The following is a 21,438-nucleotide window of genomic DNA, read 5'->3' as shown; positions in this document are numbered from 1 at the left end:
GTCTGAGAAAAGTCCTCCCAGAGAGAATATAAATAAAGAGGAAAACTCAAATAAAGTCATTCATGTACCCTTAGAAAAACCATGAATAATCTCCAGAGAGGAGACAGGGAAAATTAAAACCACCTTTCCCGCCTCCTCCCCTATGGTTCTCATGTGGAGAAAAAGGCCATATTGCTAGGTTCTGCCCTAAGAATATCATAGAAGAACATATAGAAATGGGCTGGCTAGGTATAGAACCAGGGTGAAGAAGAGACTGACGCAACTGAAGTTTATTACTGTGCATCAAGACCTTTTCAACCCCATGGGATGGTCTAGATACATGGAACATGTGCTAATGCCCTTGTATATTAAGGAAGTCGACAAACTGCTGTCAGGCCGACCTCCTATATCCAAAAGACCTACAGTGCAACCAATAAGTGAAAATAACCTGCATGCACAGGGATGTAGAGACTTACCATAAAGTCCCTCTCTCCTTGAGGGTTAGAAACCAGCCCACAACTATAGAATTGGCCATAGTAAATGGTTTGCGGGAAGAGGTAATCATCGGCACAGATTTTCCAACCTTTAGAGAGTTGTTAACATGCCCAACGACCTAGGAAACAAAACTTGTATACTCTCCCTTACAATCTTGGGAATCCTCTATCGAGCTCTCATTTACTTCCATATGGGACTGGGGAAAGACAAAATCTCCAGATTCTGGGGAAAAAAAATTGCCTCAGTGAAATTGAGGATAGTTTGAATATAACATGGAAAGAAACTCGTCAGAGTGAAATTGATGAAACTCAAAATATAGAATTGATGAACTTAAACTACAATAGTCTGAGAAAGAGAAACCTGCATGGTCCTAAGAAAGAGGTAATTAAAACTGGGATACATTTACTATGGGAAGAGGGGATGAGACCCGGTTATGCAAGAAAGTCAGAGTATAGCCTATGTGTGAGAACGACTATGAAGTCAAGGGAGGCCTATGCTCAAGTATGGGGGTCGTTTGGGACATATTTCAAGATTCATGTAGCCAATAGTACACTCCGTACAAACGTACATTTCCCCAAATCAGCCATAGAAACACAAACCAATTATCACAACACTTTAGGGCTTACTTGCTTCCTCCCTTTTGCAGGACTATGGGCCAACAAAACAGGATAGACATGCACCCGTGCTATCACAAAACATTCTTCCCTTGCTGCATCGCCTCCCTTCCTGTTTTTGTAGCATCCATTTCACGCTTTCCCATCCTCTTACCTCCCCCACACTTATTTTCTTTACTCCATCAGACAAAGGTCTGGATACCACTGGTGGGGTCATAGTATTCCCCTCCACAGACAAGCCGGGGCACTCAGAAACTACTTCGGTGATGGTTTTGCACAGTATGAAAACATATGAACATAACATGGCATAACATTGCACTTACCAATGGTCCTGCCAAGAGCATGAGCTGCCTGGCTTCCTCAGAGAAGTTGGCTGGAACAAGCTGGTGAATCTTTGACAGGCATCTTGCCCAGAAGGAAGGATAGCCGCCTGGAAGGGCACATGTGGGGCTTTGACTCGGGCTTGTGTTATCCGTGTCCCCCCTGCCACTCACTTGGGCCATTTCTTGGATGGGCCCCGCCACCGACATTTAGCCAAATACAAGCTTCTCGACTGAACGATGCAAAAGTAATCTAATGCAAGAGATTTCCCGGTAGGTCAGTGCCAGTTGGTCTGGGGAAGAGTCTGTCGCAGGTCCTCAAGAGATGAGTTGTCAATCAGTGGTGGGGTCTGGTGGTGAGCATACGCACCGCCTTCCGCACGTTTATGGTGAGAGCTGCACCAAAACCGGGCTTTCCATAGATCACAGAAGGTGAGCGGAGGTCTACACGACCAGACTGTTCATTGTGCCTTTGTAAAGCTATGCTAATTTGCATCGCGCAACGACAAGGAAACCTTTGAGTTCCTTCCCACCCAGAGTAGGACAAGGGTAGAAAAAGATTCCCCACTCCCACTTCAGGGCTTCTCTCATTGGTGGACATCAGCACACCATCAGCAGAAATTTTTTTGGAGAAAAGGTTACTTGCCTTGAATAGAAAATACAGTATCACCAGCGTGTAAATTAGTTACAGATTACAGGACCGAGCAGCACTTCAGTTTAATGTTTACATCTGTTATTATCATGACAATTGTTTATCAGGAGCAGAGAAGTTAATAGTTAGTGATTACATCTAAAGTAGGGTCACTTCAAAGTTTGCAGACCTTCACTAGTTCCTTCGTCTATTTTCTTAGGTTTGAAGAACTTCCCAATTAGAGGTGAAAAACCTTAATAAAGAAAACATTTGCAGTAAGCTCAACATGTTGGTTTCTTTATACTGGAGAGTGTTTGTTTTTCTGCTTATTCAAGCGTCTGGGCTTATCTGCATGCAGAATAGTGACATTCCGTGAGATGTGTTCTGAATGACGTATACGCATGCAGATAATCTCCAGTGAAATGCAAGATGCGTGCCTTTCTATCTATCACATAGGTGACCATTAGATATGTCCATAAAACTTAGATCTCATGAATCTGTGGTCAACAAGCCTAGACCTAGACTATGTTTCTGTGTCAGTTTCTTATCCAAGTATGGCTGAATGTAACCAATGCCTTTTGTCCCCTTCACCTGAATGCAGTCCACGAGGAGTAGGCTATCATCCTGCTGAACTAATGTTTCTTATTCACTGGATTAGCTGCCAGACACTCCACCATAAAACATTGCTGCATCTGTTATGTGGGTCGGTGCAAACTTTGCTCCCTTTTCAGAGGCGTAGACAGAGTTGCGCCTGAACGGTCAAGGCACACCCAAATCCTGTAACGGCCCACTCAGTAGAGCTGTGTGGGCAATTTACAGATGTTAATGTCACTGTGATGGGCCCAACTACATTAGCTTCAGGTCCCACTTGTTAGACAATCCTGGTTGCGCCTCAGCTTTGCTTGATATCAGGTCATTATCCCCTGCACCCCAGCCCCCAAATGCTTGGAGCAAGTTTAACAAACACGATCAGTTTTATGATGGGTATAAATAATCCAACAAAGCACACATAAATAGCCTTCTACCTGCAATGCGAGTGTAGACCAGGCCATTTCAATTAACAATCCACATGTCAAAGTGCCACCTAGTGGCCATTGATGGAAATGTATTGTCAATTCAGAGCCACAGAGCAAAGCACTATGGGTATGCAAAGCACTTTGGGTATTCTTTCTGTCATAGTATATATGTAATCGAGAGGATAGCTCAGGGGCAACATGCTTGCCTTGGAAGCAGGACGACACAGAGCACCACAGGTTTGCACTAGCGCAAAAACTATCATATCATACCTATCAATATACATAACAGCATTGCAATGAACAATATCTCTTACAGAGCAAACATGAATGCTTATCAGTTAATGGGCATCCCCGTTTCTCCTGTGGCTCTGAATTGGGGGTGAACCTCTAGGGATGACTACTAGATGCTGTCATGATGTGTGCCTTGCAAACTGAAATGGACTACTTTTTCATATTCATGATGAGTCCTTGTTTCACAAGCACAGCACACATGTGTTCTGTTCAGCTGCATACTTAATGTGATCCTTCATAACAGCAACTGCATGCCTCTGTAAAACAATGACTAAAAGTAGGTGACTTTATCATAGTCTCATCCAGAGAGTACTTGTTAGCCTTAGAAATAGGAGAGTGCATAGAGATCTCAGGTTGTCCACTGTCAGGTGTAAGCTGTCCATTCAGTCCTAGCTTTTCAGAATCACATTGCTTGGCATTCTCGCACTTGTAGCTCTAAAGCTATTAATGGTGATAAAACCACACATTTTTAAAATCATTTGAACTACAGTTGCAAGTAATGCATACTTCAAACATTTGCTTTTTACATAAGAATAATAACATTTGGCAGATAAGGGAAATGAAGCACACGCATGTAAAGGATTTAGCCAAAATCAAGCCATTTTTGTCAAGAAGGGAAGCCCAGATTAGGATCCAGACCTTTAAGTATTTGAATGTTGCATTTTACCTACTTGTACCTTCATACTTAATTGTTTCTAATTCCAGCCGTGTGCTGTGTTGAAACTGTCCATTTGCACTTAATGTACCTTATGCCTCCCTCCCTCCCTCCTTACCATTCTCCTTCCTCCCAGTTCCTTTCCTCCACCTCTACCCTTCATTCATGTTACAGCACTTGAACGATCCGAATGTCTCAAGGCCTAGTAGGAACGTTTCTGCTTTGTTTTTCTACATCCCTGTTCCCCACCCCCGTTTGTCTTGATGTGCCTTCAAACACCTTTTTTCTGTATAGGCGCATTATAAATACCCAATAAATAAAATAAAAAATAAATAAGGGTTTCTCCCAACGATGACAGTCTAACCTTGACACTCGTGTTGCTATACAGCAGAGTAATCATATTTAGTAGCCCTAAGGGAATTCCCCACTTTATCAGCTTCAGCCAGAGAGCTTCTCGACCTACGGTGTCGAGCACTGAGCTGAAGTCGATGAATCCTGTATTGACATTTTGGTTTAAGGCCAATCAAATTCCACTAAAGAAGTCAAGGCCAACAGATTTACTGTGGTACCAATGCCCTTGTGGAATGCAGTTCGATGAAATGGAGTAATGTTATTGGTGGTAACCCAACTGTTTAAATCCACCAATAGGATTCGATCACAAATCTTGGACTGTATGTACAACATGGCCAAGATGCGATAGTTTTTCAGATAGCATCGTGGCCCTTTTTTGTGAACTGGGACGATACTACTTTCCCACCAAGAATGCTGGAGTGTACCATTCACATTATTTTAAAGAACAGCATATGCAGCACCTGGGGCCACCAAAGTAAGTTCCTCTTAATCAAGTCATTACAGATTGCATCAGGGCTGGGGGCCCGAGAATTTAAGAAGGATATGATGATAGAAATTATGGTAGAAACTTTACCTTCATAATGCCATCTCTCGTGAATGACAGGGGCGCTGGATATAAACTTAATTTCTTATCCCATGGTTTCCCCTATAAACCTTTCCCATTCACTTTGGGAGGCCCATCCCATGATGTCATGAGAAGTATGTGTTGGTTTAGCCAGATTCTAAAAGCCCTTGGAGTAATGGATATGGGTTATTCCGATCAGTGCGACTCATTACGACAATGCCGGTCCGAAAACAAGGGTGCCAGTAAGCTCACCGGCACCCTTGTTTCTGGATGGGCAAATTCCAAGTTTGCCTGCCGGGGCCGCTTCGCCTGCTAGGTTTGACCCTGCAGGTGCAGCGGCCACGGTAGGCAGACTCTTCACGGAAGTAAGCAATGGTGCCGGTGCTTCCGTGAACCCGTTCCTGTGGAGTACTATAGGACTAAACGGGAATGGGGAACAACATTTACCGGCATCTAGCTTGCCGGTCCAACGGGAATTGTAATGTCCCGGTGGCACGGGCAAGCTAGGTGCCGGTAAAACATCATGAGTCTGGCAGTAACCCGCCGGAAGCACAAGCAGAGTTACCCCCGGACTCGTAAGGAGGCCCTGTGCCTGCCAATCCTTTGCAATGTAACCTCAGCCATTTATAACAGGTGGATTTCCTTGCCTTAACTGTCACACAGAGTTCATGTCTGCAAGGCATTTGATTGTCAAATGCACGCAAATGGCGTCTAAACAAATATTTACATCTCCTATATTATTATCAAACCCATCTTTATGACCTCCCCTATCAATTAGGCTGATCTTGATGATTTTAACTTTATTATTTTCAATGATATGATTATAGAGCTTATACATAATGGTGTCATAACACCATACCACTCCAGGTCTGTTTTAGAAAATTCAATTATTTCTATGCATCCTCACACTGGTAAAAGCACAGGAAGCTGAGAGTACAGGGAACCAGGATAAGAAGGCTCTTACAGGGTTTACTCACAGTCTGGCCCCTCTTTGGTGTTCCTACTTTCCATCCCTCCCTCCAGACATTGCCCAGGCACCTGACGTCTCAAACCTTTCTTTAGGCTTAGCCTATATTTCTTCGTCTTTCAGTTTGATCTGGTCTACTGAAGCGTAGAGCTGTACTCACCAATTCTTTTTTTCATTTCTCCTGAATTGTCTTTTTGGGAACGACAATCTATTTGGTGTAAGGCCATAGTGCTCATAGTACCCAGGATACTGGCAAATGGTAATGCCGTTACTGGCAACCGGTCCAGTGGAATGTCCATCATATTCTGAGTGCTGGTAACAGTGGTAAATCCCCATTCCATGGAGTCCCATAGGACTCCGGGGGTACGGGGGGTTGCCAGTATTACCGGCACTGGTAATACCGGTGCCAGTAATACTGGTAATGTTTTGCCGGTAAGGTGGCAGAATGACCTCGAGGTCACTCGGGCCCCCGCACAGGCAAACTTGTACTTTTCCAGTGCAGACACATGCTGGTATATGGTAATACCGGCATGTTCTTTCCATACCGGCAAAGTTGTACTGACCCCAAATGTGTCAGCCATCAAAGTCCTGGGGTGTCTGGGCTGAATTTGGTATACACAGCATTTGAGACAAAGCATGCTAAATTCTTTCATTTACAAGAGGCGTTCTTTGCCTTGAAAATACATTAATCATGGCCAGGGATCAAAGAAATCTAACCATTCTGTTCATACAGCCCTCGGCTAAAGACTTACCTCTTACCGTGGGCAGCCGTGACATTGAGAAAGGAACCACTTTCTCTGTAGCATAACAAATGGCGGTATCAAGGAAATTTACAAAGCCTTTCCTCCAGGCTTGCTCTTCCACAATCTGTAGTTGAGCTTGACTTAATAGGCCTCATCCCGACCCTGGCGTTAAGCAAGGCGCTATTAGCGCCTTGGTTGACGCCGTTATTTTTCCGACTCCGCCATGGTGAATGGCGGAATTACCGCCCCATTCCAAGGTTGGCGGGGTCAGTAATTCCCCATTCACCATGGGCCCTTCCCCATTCCCATTTTTGCCCCATAGGGCCCAGTGGGAATGGGGAAGGCGCTAATTACGGCACCGTAAATTACGGTGCCGTAATTAGCTCCTAGGTCCCTTTGTGGGTTGGTTTTTTAACGCCTGCAAAAAGCAGGCGTTAAGTACCAACCCGCAAAGGGAACTCGGAATAGGGCGGTAAGGGTTTAACGGCACCGGTCTCGTTACCGGTGACCGTTAACCCTTACCGCAATACTCGGAATGACCCCCAATGTCTTTGTGCGTTAGAATTATAACACAAGCACAGTAGAATGTGTAGTGATGCTCCATCCTCCCAAACTGTGCCCCCCCAGAAGGTCCAAGCATTTCCTGCAAGGTTCAACCCACAGGGTTTCCCAAAGGTCGAACCCTGCTTCGGGAATCAAGTCAAGGTTCAAGTCCCACCATCCAGACGAAAGGTCGAGACTCCATAAGGGAGTTTGATCAGACAATCAGAAGTCTTGAACAAATCTAAAACTGGTTTATGAGCCTTTATAGGGTCCAGATTGCTTCATGCTTCCTTTGTGGGGTTTGTTTTGCGGTCAGGTTATGAGTGGAAAGGAGAGGCTCACACATAGGAGGGGTTGTGTAGTCCTCTTGGTTAATTTAGGAGAGTTTTGGATGCATTTGTTAAGTGTTTGTGGTGTTTGTCGATCCCTGTTGAGAGAGAGAGAGAGAGAAAGGGAGAGAGAGAGAGAGAGTGTGTGTGTGTGTGTGTGTGTATATAACTGATTGTATTTTAAAAAGTGTTCTTCTTTTACTTCCCCACTCCCTTTTCCCTTTGCCACTCCAAAGGTAAAAATAAAAAGGATTCCAGCATATCTCCTTTCCTGTGGAAACATGTGCATGAACCTGAGAAGCCTTCCTGTGCAGTACATTAGCCACTCACCTTCCCTACTGCTTGTGTTCTGAGAACCCTTTCCTTCGCATTGTGTGAGTCTTGAATAAATCCTTTTGTTTGTTTTTGTCGCTTGTTTTGTGTTTTTCACATTGACAATATGTCCTTTTATTTGGAAGGAGTGCCAGGGTGGAGAAGATACGCTGGATTACTCCTTAGCCTCCAAGAAAGTGATCAAGATAGTCACCCAGAAGTGGGAAGGGGTAGATGAAAGTTGAAACAGAGCATGAGAAGTAGAAGGTGGTTAAGGAATGGGTGATGGAGATTGTGCAGGGGCAAGTCGAGGTGGAAGCAAGGGGAAGAAGCTGTCCCTTCGGCAGAGGCCATGTCATGGCAGAGGCCACGTCATGGTAGGAAGACCTGGGGTCAGACTTCACAGTTGACAAAGATAGTGAGGTGTAGGGTGAGGATGCAGTTACCAATCACAATGAAGTGGTGGTAGATGTCCGGTCACACCATGAGCACCTGCAAAACTTAAATGTTGGGTTTAAAGTTGACAGAGAGGATGTGGTAACCCAGTAGCAGCAAGGAGAGGTAGGCACAGAGGTGCGGGAGATGGCAGGCAGAGCACAGAGCAAGATGTGGCGATGTTGCAGAGGACCAAAGAGAATCAGACATGGGGGCCAGAGATGATCCCTCAAAAGATGGCTTAAGAGCAGTAGACTGCGCTACTGCACGATTGTGTGCTCAGGCAGACGGGACAAGGAAAGCTTAGGTTTTCCTTGTGAAGGTCAAGGTGGAGAACCCCCCACTCATCACATCGGAGTCCTTCAGGGCATTTGTGTCAGACTACTCCAGCTTGCGGTGGGAGCAACGCTGTCAGTGGGAGGAAGGCATAGAAACATGCAACCTTTTCCAGAAGACAGTTAAGTGGGGTAACCCACAGAAGAAGGCCTTGGGGACCTCATCCATGTGCTTGCACTGTGTGGGTTGTGCCACAATGATGTGTTCAAGGAGCGCACATCACATGTCAGAGACCCCTCTATAACACTAGTGGCTATCTCAAGGGAGTTGGCACTGTCTGAAAGACTTGCTTTCTTTACAAAGGGAAGAGTTCAGGGGAGGTAGCAAAGGGAAGAGTTCGGAAATATACCATAACTAGACTGATCTATAATGAAAAAATAGACCGAAGACGCTCCCATTAACAACAGCTGACAAAAAGATAGAAAACCTTACCAGCCAAACTAAAACAGCCCACGTGCCACAAGAGAACATCAATTTCTTTAGAGTTTATTTAGAGTACTCGAGGACTGAAAATTACACAACACAGCTGGTACGCTCCAAGAAGCAACACTGTCTAGCTGGTTCAGCAGTAGGATGAGATTGCAACAATGTATTAAAGCTTAACCGCAAATGTGTACGCTTCACATGTAGACGCTATAACAGATTCACCACAATTGGAGAAAAGGTGCGTCGGTACAGTGTGTGGCTAAACAGAAGCCGAGCAAGTACAGGACCAGAACAGTTGTATAAACAGGTCTAATGCTGCAAAAAAAGATGAGCAGATAAGTTACATAATCGGATCACGCGTAGTAAATAGGCAGGGCAGTACTAGAAGCAGCCTGCAGGCTTGTGTTTAGGCAGTTTCACCACTGCCTACTTGTCTCCTTGAACTATTTAAGATAGTCTGGATCAGGCTGTGTGGTATGTAAGAATCTTAAGCATCTAGGCTCCATATAGTTAGTCTTCTGAGGGCGCGATGCCTATAATTTAGACACCGGATCCACATACGTCCAACCAAACATTTGTTTTAATCATGTCCGAAACCAATCTGTTCCGTATCGCATGCCTAAGAATAACGAATAAAAAGAGTGTATGGACAGCTACTCATAGTAACATGCATGGCCACACTTTCCAAAAGTGATCAAACTGACTTTGTTGTGCATGCCCCGGATAGCCTCTTCTTTTATTTGTGTACCTATTTATTGATCATTTGGAAGGCACTTTATACAACAGAATTCTGTTTCAAAGCGCCACAAATCTAAATGGGAAATGAAACAGGGGAAAAATAACAGTGGCAAGAAACAAAAGGCAATAATAATATATATATAGTCGTGGTCCTACTAGGCCTTGTGGCATTCGGCCGTGCAAGTGCGTTTTACTGGATAAACAGGCGAAATGAGAGGCACTGGATCAAGGATGCCATGAGCTAATGCCCAATTGGCACAAAGGCCTTGTACACATAGGCGGTAATGTCAGCTGCGTCTAAACTACCCTTGTGCTAATAACCAGCGCCAAATTGGCTTTTGCGCCACTCTGGCCATGCAAAAGGGGCTCTGCGGCCAAAGTGTTGAGCCCAAAAGGCTAGCGCCAAAACATGCCATACCGGCTGGATATCGCTGTGGTGGTGGATGTCATGGAGAAGCAGATGCTCCAGCTGTACCCTATACTCTTGCAGGGGATTGGGCAAAAGGGTAGTAAAAGGCGGACATGGTAAACTGGGAGAAGTGGCGCGAAGTGGACAAGCAAAGTGTTTGCCAATGACAGCGAGGACCACGAGAACTGTGTTTTTCTACCCCGGCTGCTGTAGGAAATTGTCAAATATTCCTTTCTTTCATCGCAGCGGTGCGGAAAGAAAAAATAAACTGACACAAACTATGGCTGTGTAGCCTGGCCCTTTAAGCTTCGCTATGCGGCTTGGAGGCGTTGGCTTATAACCACATTCGCCACGCGAAGCGCCTGCGCGAAGCGGATGAGCAAAGTGTCTGGTGGCCGTGTCAGTGGTAATGCTGATTTTACTGCAGCGCTTGCAGAAAGGAAAAGGTGAGTGCTGGGAACCATTGAGAAAACGATTCTGTGTAACTTTGCAGTAACTGCACTCTCATTTAACAAGAAATGGACTAAAGGGGTTCAATTAAGGAGTATTATCTGCCGGTGCCTCAGAAAGAATATCTGACGAGCCCCTGCCTGCCATACGGGAGGAGCGGGCCCCAAAAGTAAGCGTGTATATTCGAGGCATTGAGGTTAGGAAGGCCTCATTGACCGGTATACAGAGTACATGAGATTGCCTGATACATGGACTATGAAAGGTAGCCACAGGACTCGTGTCTGAAGTCCTCTTTATTCAGGGACCTATTGGAGAACTCAGAGACATTCTGAATTACTAAATGGATGCATTTGATTATATAAGATATCCTTTTAAATTTACACCGAAGCAGTGACTGTTTTAAGATGAAACGTAAACAATCCAGGAGAAGTGGCCTGCCAGGTGATGATGTTGGAAAGGGTAAGCAAGCTCGTGCCAACATCGTCCTAATAAGCAAATACGTGATGGCCTGAGAAGAAAGAGGGGCACGAAAGAAGCCACAGCTGGAGAATCCATCACTACGGCACAGCAAACAAGGATTCCTGGCTTTTTCTCTGGTGTGGGAAGTATGAAACTACTGTCGTTAACCACCCCAGACTTGGAAAATAATTCACCTACCCAGAGAGACCAAGAGTTTCCAAAATCAACCAAAGTGAGAAATAAAATAGAGGATGGTCATGATATACTTTCCTTTAATGACCACTCGTTGGATAACAATGGTTCACTAATGGCTCTGAGTAATACCATCAGAAGGAACTCCCCTGAAAAATGCAAAGAGAAATGAGACCCAATTTAGTAACCTATCGGCCAGCTCCAACCTAGAGATACTGACCATTCCCGAAATTCAACTTGAGACCTCAGGGGGCAGCCACATGTTAGAAAGGGGAACAAAGGTCCCGCAGCCCTCCCAGGTAGAGTCGGCTACCAAGGACTTGCACGTAACTCTGGCAGCGAAAGTAGAAGCATTGTTTACGTTATGCTCGGTGATGGCTTCAGACCAGAAAAGACTTTATTCACTTACGTCGAAGCTGCTGATTAACAATGAGGATGGTCCTCGATTTAAATCACAGCCCATTAAACAGACTAAAGTAAGTAACCCATTAGGTATGATGTCCAGTTATGTAGCCAGTCAGGCTAACATTAAATTACCAACCAGGGCCGAATCAACAGAAGTCTTGGAAGTAAGAGCAGACACTATTTTGGCACCAGATGACTCAACTACCTCATAGGGAACCAAAGACTCTGTAAATATTGCGGCAGTGCCTGAGGAAGATGCCATAGATGGATGCCCTATGTGCTGAGATCTCTGTGATGGAGGCAGGATCACCTCCTACTGAAATGGGTTATCAACATGGGGAATCACATATATCCACATTAGAGGATTCGGGGTATCCTCTTGAGGAGCCCAGGAGGGATGAGCATTGTTTCCCTACGGGCACCGTGAGTGTACAAGGACTAAAATGCTCGAGGGTAATTACTAGGGCTCAGCAAGACGGCACCAAAAGATCAGTGACATTGAATGGCCCGCTGGACAAATGGGTACATTTTCAGACACCCGATTTTCATAACCACCGTGGATGCCGATTACCAGTACCAACCACAAGGTCTCAGTGTGTACTGCCAAAGCCAGAGGGAGCCCCCAGTCTGGAAAATAAGATTGGAGGGGTGGGGGAACACAGCATGGTACACCGACAAGCCAATTATGTTAGAGACCTACAGCCAAGTCAAGCTAGATGGGTCTCTAGAGTACAAATTCCATTATGGGAATCGAACCTAACGAAAGCAGTCCCGAGGCAGTCTGCGTGGCCTTCACTTCAGAATCAAGAAAGGTATCCAGTCTGTGAGACGGAAATGGAATTGACGCAATTGTCCTTAAGTCCAAATAGGTTAGGCATGTCTGTAAAACTTGATGAAATACACACCTCCGAAGCCAGTCCATTTCTTAAGCGATCAGTGCTGCTGAGACTTTGGTTCTTCATCCATCACTAACAAGGACATGGCACAGATTAAATTGGCAAAATATGGAAGCATAACAAATTGGGCACTGATCCATTTTACATCTACAGTTGCGGCGTCCCAATAGTGTGCCAATGCCCAGGCATTACTATGTGCAGGGCTTAAATTAACAGTATGTAAAACTCGATCAGTGCACCCGGGAAGCTATAATATAACATATGAAAAATCTTATCTGATGATGATAGCTTGCGTGGCGGGGGAAAATTGGCTGGATCTATCACATGACATGACAGGGGGAAGGCAGAATTATCGGGATGAGGTACCGACATATGAAGCCGTAAACTAGGAACAAATGAGGAAAAATGATACGTCTGCCTGCAGGGACCTGCCATCCAATTGAGCAATGAGAATAGCAAGTTGGAACACACGAGGCCACAGCCATATATTAAACAACGCTGCCTTTTTGACGCAGCTGAAAACAGTTGATATTTTTTTGCTCCAAGAGACATGGCTTGATTGTCCCCTGCTTGTGGAGGGGGTACCACATCTATCAAGAACTTGCCATTAAGGGTAAAATAGGTAACTAGGTAGACCATACGAAGACCTAGTAATAGGTGTGGGCCAGAAGTTTCACGCCAGGCAGGTGACGGCAGACACAGGGAATGGCAGTGTCATGGCTTTGGAGGTGGGGCAAGAGGACGGCCCCTCAGACTGGAAGATGCTTCTTATAAATGTATACGCACCCTCGGGTGCTAAGGGCACAGAGCGAATTCAAAATTGTATTGAAGACATCTTGTTTACATCTGAGGAAGCTAGTGGGTCACAACTGACGCTTGTGGGAGGCGACCTTAATGCTAGATGTATAGATGATAACCTCTGTGCGGCTTATGACAAAGTCTCCCAAAGTAGTTTTATGAAGCAATATAAAGGTAATATTAAAGGAACCAATGGGTTTCATTTCTGGGCCAATGGGAGATGTGGATGCTGAATGGAAGGACGGTGGGTGACATTCCGGGGGCATATACTTGGAAGGGGAACAACTGTGTCGCCACACTGCACTATCTGTTCAGCAACAACGTGTGCCTAGAGGAGGTTGAGCAACTCACTGTGGTGTCTATTGAACACAGTGATCATAATATATTGGCCCTTGCAATTAATATACAAACACATGAGGGGAGGCCCTGTGGGTGTAGGAACATCACTGTTAATCATGCTGGCAATGCAGTCCGATGGACTGAAAATAATTTAACAAAGATTAATGTTATGTTGATGGATTCTATTGGGGCCGATATGGCAAATACCAGAAAAAATGAATGCTGACGAGATAGGAAGTTGGATTTATAAATTGGCTAGCAAGGCAGGTGGTAATAGAACTCCAGGGATGGCTGGATGTAGTAAAACACCCCATAGATTTGATAGGAACATTCGGGCAGCTAAGAGAGCCACGTGCAAAGATCTGCGGAAGTTACGAGGTTTGGAGATTAGTCGCCCAGAATAAGCCTCATATAATAGGGTAATTAGGAGGAATTATCAATCATGGCTAAAGCGATGGAGATACTCAATCCGTAACGAGAATTGGCAATACATGATTAAGGCATTACGCAGCAATTGACCTAGGACAATATGGGCAAAGTGGGCAAAAGCCAAGATGGAGGTTACGCGAAACCCTATACAGGAAGTAGTATGGGTGTCGTATCTGGAGGACAAGACTAGTAACCAGTCTCAGATTTCTAGTCCTGAATATATGACTGGAGGATAGCCCATTTCTTTTAGTGTTTAGTGTAGAGACGGTCAAAAATGCCATTCTTAAACTTAAAAATTCTAGAGCCCCGGGGCCAAATGGCTTGGCCCAATGTAGTCCTGAAGAGAAATCCAGAACAGTGGGCTAGACTATTAAGACTACTGTTTGAGAAGGTTTGTGGCTCTCAGATTATCCCTGAGTCTTGAGGAACCTGGCTTGGTTAGATATAGTGGAATGGCACTTCTGGAAACGGATTCTGAGGCTTAGTGCCGCTACTTCAATACAATATATAAGGTTATATAAGGTTAGAATTATGGCTCACCTCGCTGAAAAAGGAGAGTTGTTGATGAGGCGAGGACTCCTACACATGAAAATTCACACTAAACCTAAATGCCAATTGCTCTGCTTACTAGAGTTGCCTGGTGGTAGTAATGACAGTTTTGAGGTGCTGGTTACCAATCTATTTAAGATCATTGGATGTTGCTCTGACTATTTACGGGTAACCACCTACGAAACCTTAAAACATATCTTTACAGGGAAAATCAGAGCATGGCACTGCGTAAATAATTATACCCATTTCCAGGCATTACGCAGCCATATATACATTGCAGCAGTAATACATAACTATCTTCGGCCGCAGCAGTATCTTAGGCAGTGCCCAAATCAGACAGTCCTGTTCTTTAGATTGAAATTGCATATCAATCAACTGCCAATATTGGCACTAATTGGAGCACAACTAGGACTTCCCCTAAAGGAAAGGTATTGCCGTATATGCAGGAACCTCGATAAAACTGAGACTGCAAGGTATATTTTAAGGGAATGTGCCGCACTGGGTTGTGAATATATGACAAACCTAGACCATTTGGTTCACGAATATGACTCTACTAAATGTATCGACTTTTGGAATTACTGCCTGAAAACAGACAGCCAAAGACTCCACATTGCCTTGTACCTATTATGGGCCATAATTAAGAAGCACTTCCCGGCTGCAAATTAAAGGGCACATTTTGCGGTGCGTAATACATATGAGTTTTTTGCTCCTGAAAATAAAGGTTGAAGTGCTTGCAGTGGTTTAAAGGGACGAATGGGTTTCAATACATGATGTGTTTTAATGTTAAATTAGTTTTATGTGTAATGGTTTTAGTATGTTTCGAAGGCTTGAAAGGATAAAAATGAGAAATGAAGGAAAATGTGCCAAAAGTTATAAAATGTTAAAGTTTTTAATAAGTAATTTGCAATGTGCAATCTAAATAGTTGTTACTTGGCGATTTGTGTGATATCTTAACTTTTGTTTGATCATGTATAAATGAAAACACTTTGGTGAAGTTTTTATGAAACTAAACAAATAAATAAATTATAATAATAAACTGTGAGAATCCAGAGAAAATGCAGGAGGGACTACACTGGCTCTTAGAGTCAAATGCACTGAGGCAAAACCTCCAGTTGTTGAGTGCAGAAGTACAAATTAGAGAGGGTTTCCGCTAGTTGGTAGACAGAAATGATGTCAATACTGCTACAGCAGACAGACCAGTAGGCCCCATAGAGCTGTGCAAGTCCAAGAGACTTTCCAGTCATCAGCAGATCAGAGTAAAGGACCCAAAAACGCTGACACCCAGGTGTTAAGTGTTGCCAAGGTGACGCGAAGTGCAATGCTGGTAGCAGGGAAGTACCTTAACAGAATATAGATTGCAGCGTGAGTAAGATAGTCACGTGAATCAACATACCTATGTTCACAGCAGCGTGACACCATAATTGCTTGGTAATAGCCACTTTATACAGGAGTCATCGGGATCTCCACTCCCAGAAAAAGGGGGAGTGTGAAGAGTTTGATACTCCGTTCAAGAGAAGCTGAAAGACGTACAGCAGAACACCTGCGTACATGACTTCCAACAGCAAGAGACTGCGAGACGTTCCCAAGGGCATCTGAAGGCTGCTTTATTCGCTTCATGTGCAGAATGTTACGTTCACTGATGAACTTGAAGTGATTTTGTTTTCTGCATAACAATTATAATATTTATCTCTGCAGATGGACTACTGACAGTCAAAGCTTTGGCAATTGCTGGGAGTAATAAACTACTGGTATTGAAAGGGATACCTATGTAGGGGCAAATAAGCAGAATATTCCAGCAAATTAAGGCCTGGTTCATAACGAGGAGCTGGCTTTCCCCTAAAAGCAATGCTTAACCTTCTTGTAGGCTTTGCAGGTTTAGCGTTGCAACCTCCAACAAGCACGCTTAAGACAGTAATGCTTTGGCGGCTATGACAGAAGTTCAAAAACAAGTGATCCAAATTAATTTCTTTTCTTTTCAAAGGGAAATATACAGGTTACAAGTCGAATTTCAGTTTGGCGCAAAAGCTGTTGCTCTTCCCTTTTAACCATCTTCTTACCCTTTATTGGTCAGACACAATGTATGGAGCAGCAGGTCAGCGACAACAAATATTTCATAATCATGACGCTCGCCAGAGGCTTGAATTATGTCTGCAAATGCATACGTAATCTGCCCCTAAGAAGTAGGAAAAGCCTGGTAAAACCTACACCGTAATGTGTGTCTATGCAACATTAGCTCACGACGAGTCAATGGGCCTCATTATAAGTTTGCCGGTCCGGGAACTACGAGCATAGCATGTCGGATGCACCGGCACCTCCCCATTCCCATTCATCCCTATGGGGCCAAATGGGAATGGGGAGCATCTTTTTTCCGGCGCCCACAAATGGCCAATTACCGGGTCCGGCAGGGCCGTAATGACCCGTTAATTGCCTATTCGTGGGCACTGGAAAAAACGACACCGGCGGCAGCCTTGCCTGTATTACAGGCACGGCTACCGCCTATGTCATAATGAGGCCCAATGTATAATGGTGAGAGTCGCACTTCATAGATTAGAAATGTTTAATTTTGTCTTTTTTTACAAGAAAGAGTGCCAACATTATTTAATAAGGTCCGTTGTAACTGTATTGGTTATTGTGAAATGGTTGCATTAATGCATTTGTTCATCAGTGTGGTCCACTGTACATGCCACTGTGTACAGTCCCTGGATCCAGTGCATGCGTTGATGAGGGCAGAAAGAAATCCTCAGCGACAGGAGGCGTGCAATTGGTGCATGTGTACAGGTGCCATACCGAGTGAGGAATGAATGGTGTCCTCAGTGATAATTAACCTTGAAGGCACATTTCTTCTGTTTTGCTTGTCTGTTTACCACCGTTTGTTCCCTGAGTGTGTGCGATATGCATGTTATGTTGTGTTGATTTAGACTGTGCACCGCTAGCAACCAGGGGCAGCCTCCATGCACGAACGCTGCTCTGCAAGAAAGACGACTGGGTTGGTTAGTGAAGGTAGAGTGATAGAATAAGTCTAGAAACAGGAGAAACTGACGTCTGTGTATGCTGGCTTGCAGATGCTTCATTGCGTGCACTGACTTGTATCTGTGCGGGTAAGACCCAATTCCTGGGTTGTTTTCTATGTGAATGTTATGTTGGGGGGGTGTCCAGGGGTGGACTGGCCTATTGGGAACTCTGGAGATTTCCCAGTGGGCCTCTGCACCCTGGGCCTCTTTTGTGTTGTACCCTATTTTATTTCCAAATGTTTTCACAGGAAAGGGGTTGGGCTTGCAGAAAACATGTAATATGGAGCCACTTTGAAAATTATATTCAGGGCTTCTTTTGGTTACCAGTCCACCCATGTGGTTGTCTGTGTGTTTTATTTGTAGATTGGCTCGAATTTAAGGTTGTGGTTGTGTACACTGGCTTGTTGTATCCATATGGGTAAGGTCCAGTACAGGGATTGTTTGTTGTGGGTGAGTCATTGTGTTTGTGTATAATTTGGCTAGCCAAGTGGGCATGTATATTATTAGGATGGTGTGTTGGAGGGGAGCAGGTGCAGAGTGGTTTGTACATCGGCTACTCTCTAAGTTCTTCTAGGTGGCTAATCTAGACAATTCTATCTATTGTAACGCATGACTAATCTTCACAATCCTATCTAGTGCAATGCATGGTTAATTTCCCAGTCTATCTAAGTCTGACACGTGGCTAATCTTCACAATTTTATCTAAATGTGATGCATGGCTAAACTTCATGAATCTAAGTGTGACGCACGGCTAGTCTTCACAAGTCTATCTAAATGTGACACGTGGCTAGTCTTCACAATTCTATTTAAGTGTGACGTGTGGCTAGTCATTGGAATTGCTAAATGCAGAATATTGCTACTTGACACAATTAGGCTAAATGTGAGATATGGCTGACTAACACAAATGGGCTAAAAGCAAGGCAAGGTTACCATACACCATTAGGCGAAATGCAAAATATATGGCTACCTTATACAATTAAGCTAAATGTGAGATATAGCTGACTAACACACATGTGCTAAAAGCAAGGTAAGGCTAACTTAGACAATTAGGGTAAACGTTTGATATGGCTGACAAACACAAATGGGCGAAAAGCAAAGTGAGGCTACCATACACAATGGCGGTACTCTTTGCCCACAACACACTTACGCGTTGACATATTATATACATGTTTGCAACAGTTAAAACACTCACAGATACACTAAAACACTACCACAATCCACCCCCCACACGTGATTGGGAAAACCCTTTTCAAAGAAATACCTATTTCTCCAATTCCCATGTTTTCATTGGTAGCTCCTAGCTTAACTACCATCCTCAGCTTACGTGCAGAACACACCTCATTTTAGGAATCACCCATAGTGGGCCACAACATCCCCATTCAGCTAAACATTCGCACGCAAACGCAACTCGCCACCAGCAATAACTGGCCTAAGCCCTTTCAACCTTAATTTTTAATTGCATTGTTTCACGTTAACATTTAAAAATATATGAAGTAGGCTGGGCATATCAGTTCTTTTTTTTCCAACATTGTTTTTATTGTTTTTGTGGCAGAACAAGCATTGCAAATATTCAACTATTACATGCTTTCCTCACTTGTCGTGGCACTTAAGAGAAGAAAACTGCAATTAGCATAATTAAATCATAACAAAACATGAATTTTCTTCCAGAACTGAACCAGTAATAACTGGAGGGCGGGGAAAGGTGGGGGAAGGGAGCTGTATACATAGTAGGGAAAGAAAAGACTGCTTCATTCACAGTTAGCGTATTGTAAACTGTCAGTATGTCTCTATGTGTGGGTTTAGGATGGGTTCCTCTGGCAGAAGCCTCTGCAGGTTTGTGTCTCTAGACTGAGCAGGCTTTAGCGACTCGGTTGTAAGCAGGGGACTTTCCGCGCACCGACTGTGTGTTGTGTCCCTATCTTTTCAGTCCTGGGTTTCCATCCAGCACAGCGCCGGGATCTGTCTTGCCACACCAGGAAACTGCTGCACATAGTCCAGGAAGGGGGCCCAGATGCGCTCAAATTTAGACCTGTTGCCGAGTCTGATGGCAGTGACTTTCTCGGCTGGTATGATTTCCCAACATTTGGACCACCACATTTGCGTCGACAGACCCTCCGGATTTTTCCATAATCTGGCGATGGAGATTTTGGCGGCTGTTAGAAGGTGAGAGCAGAGGTCCGCCATGCAGCCTGTTAAGGGGAATTGGCTATCTCCTGTCGTGCCCAGCAGCATGATTCCCGGATCCCAGGGGATAGTAAACCCGGTGATTGCTTTGATTTGTACCAGGGTGTTCTTCCAGTATTGGGTGGCTTTCGGGCAAGTCCAAAAAAGGTGGCCTGGGCAGCCCCTCCAACACTGAGCCGGGATGGCTCAATTGCACTTGTTTAGAATTTCGGGGGTACGGTACCACCTATAGCAGACTTTGAACGCCCCTTCTTTGTTCATCACACATTTTTAGCTTTTTTGCCTCGGGTCCAGATGTGATACCATTCCTCCAGTTCATTCGTTCTTCCGATGTCTTCTTCCCATTTTAGCATGTACGGCTCTTTTTTGGTAGGGTCTGTTCTATCCAATATTTTGTATAGCGTGGAGATTTTCCCCCTCGGAGGGTTAGCAGTGAGGGTGTGTTCTAATGCTGTCAACTCTCTGCTCCCATGTTTCTTGACCTGCTCATTCGACAGCCAACGCCTCAGTTGCGTGTAGCGAAACCTTTCGGTCTCCGGGAACTGAAATTTAGTTTTGCACTCCTCAAAATTTAGCGGGCGGCCGTTCTCGAAGAAGTTTGCCATGATCTCTAAGCCCTCGGCTCTCCATTTCCCAAAATTGTTTGGTGCGGTTCCCGGGGAAAAGTCTGGGTTATCCCAGATTCGTGTGAGGGGACCCATTGTACATCTGCATTTCCATATGCGGGCTGCCTTTCTCCAGCTAGCCATTGTGATTCTCGTTGAGGGTAGAGGGCCCGGGTCTTGGGTCCCATTGGGTTCTTTACAGTGGGGCAGCGTCTCGATCGGGGTCTTGCTCCAATCTTCTTCATTTGTAGCCACCGTGGGTGGTTGGAAAGAAGTTTCCATGCAAAGGCTGGGGCTAGCTTAGCTGCGAGACAGTACCTAGCCAGGTCCGAGACCCCTAGGCTGCCCGTTGCGGCACTCCAGAGCATGATGTGTTTCGGGATGCAAGACTTCTTTCCTTCCCAGACCAGGTTCAGTATGTCCCATTGCAGCTTTTGTAGGGCTTTTTCCATGATCGCCACTGGAAGGGCCTTTGCGAAGTATAGTAGCCGTGGGGTTAGCGATACTATCTCATTCCCCAGGTCATTGGTTTCATTGGAAAATTCTAATCTAAATAACCTCCACTTCATTGCACATAGTACATCTGAAAATACAGTTAAAACTCCTGGTTTCGCATTACATTACATTAGCCTTGGGCATGGACCCACTCTGTGCTTTAGTGTTAGCCAAAACAATTAGTGAAACCCCTTCTGTCACACACCTATACACCAGGAGATTACCTGTGCCGTCTATGACATTTACCAGAACATAAATCTCATGGCCCGTTTCTGCAGCTGATCTGACTGTGAAGGTTGTGAGGTTACTTATTCACCTGTCCCCTGGCCTCTGAAATCTCACAGAATCAGTTTCTTAACAGTCAAAGTTCACTTTGCAAACAGCCCTGACTACTGTGTTTTGATTAATTTGTAATAAGCCCACTGTACTATATTGAGATTCATGAATTCCCCATGTATTTGTATCAATGTGC

At 44.6% G+C, this 21,438-nt stretch overlaps 1 protein-coding gene across 1 annotated transcript in view; it reads right to left on the bottom strand.

Moving 5' to 3' along the window:
- LOC138488296 (multidrug and toxin extrusion protein 1-like) overlaps window positions 1-1,928 on the bottom strand; it is a 419,915-nt gene extending 417,987 nt beyond the window's left edge. The window contains exon 1 of the mRNA XM_069615179.1: window positions 1,412-1,928. Coding sequence (XP_069471280.1) covers window positions 1,412-1,618 — 207 coding nt within the window. The 5' untranslated portion in view covers window positions 1,619-1,928. The remainder of the gene's footprint in view (window positions 1-1,411) is intronic.
- Between the last annotated feature and the right edge of the window lie 19,510 nt (window positions 1,929-21,438).

The sequence above is a fragment of the Ambystoma mexicanum genome, chromosome 9 (genome assembly GCF_040938575.1).
Source record: "Ambystoma mexicanum isolate Mex_15411 chromosome 9, UKY_AmexF1_1, whole genome shotgun sequence".
Taxonomy (NCBI): Eukaryota; Metazoa; Chordata; class Amphibia; order Caudata; family Ambystomatidae; genus Ambystoma; species Ambystoma mexicanum.
The sequence above is the reverse complement of the archived record's forward strand: the minus strand, read 5'-3'. Positions and strand labels throughout refer to the sequence as shown.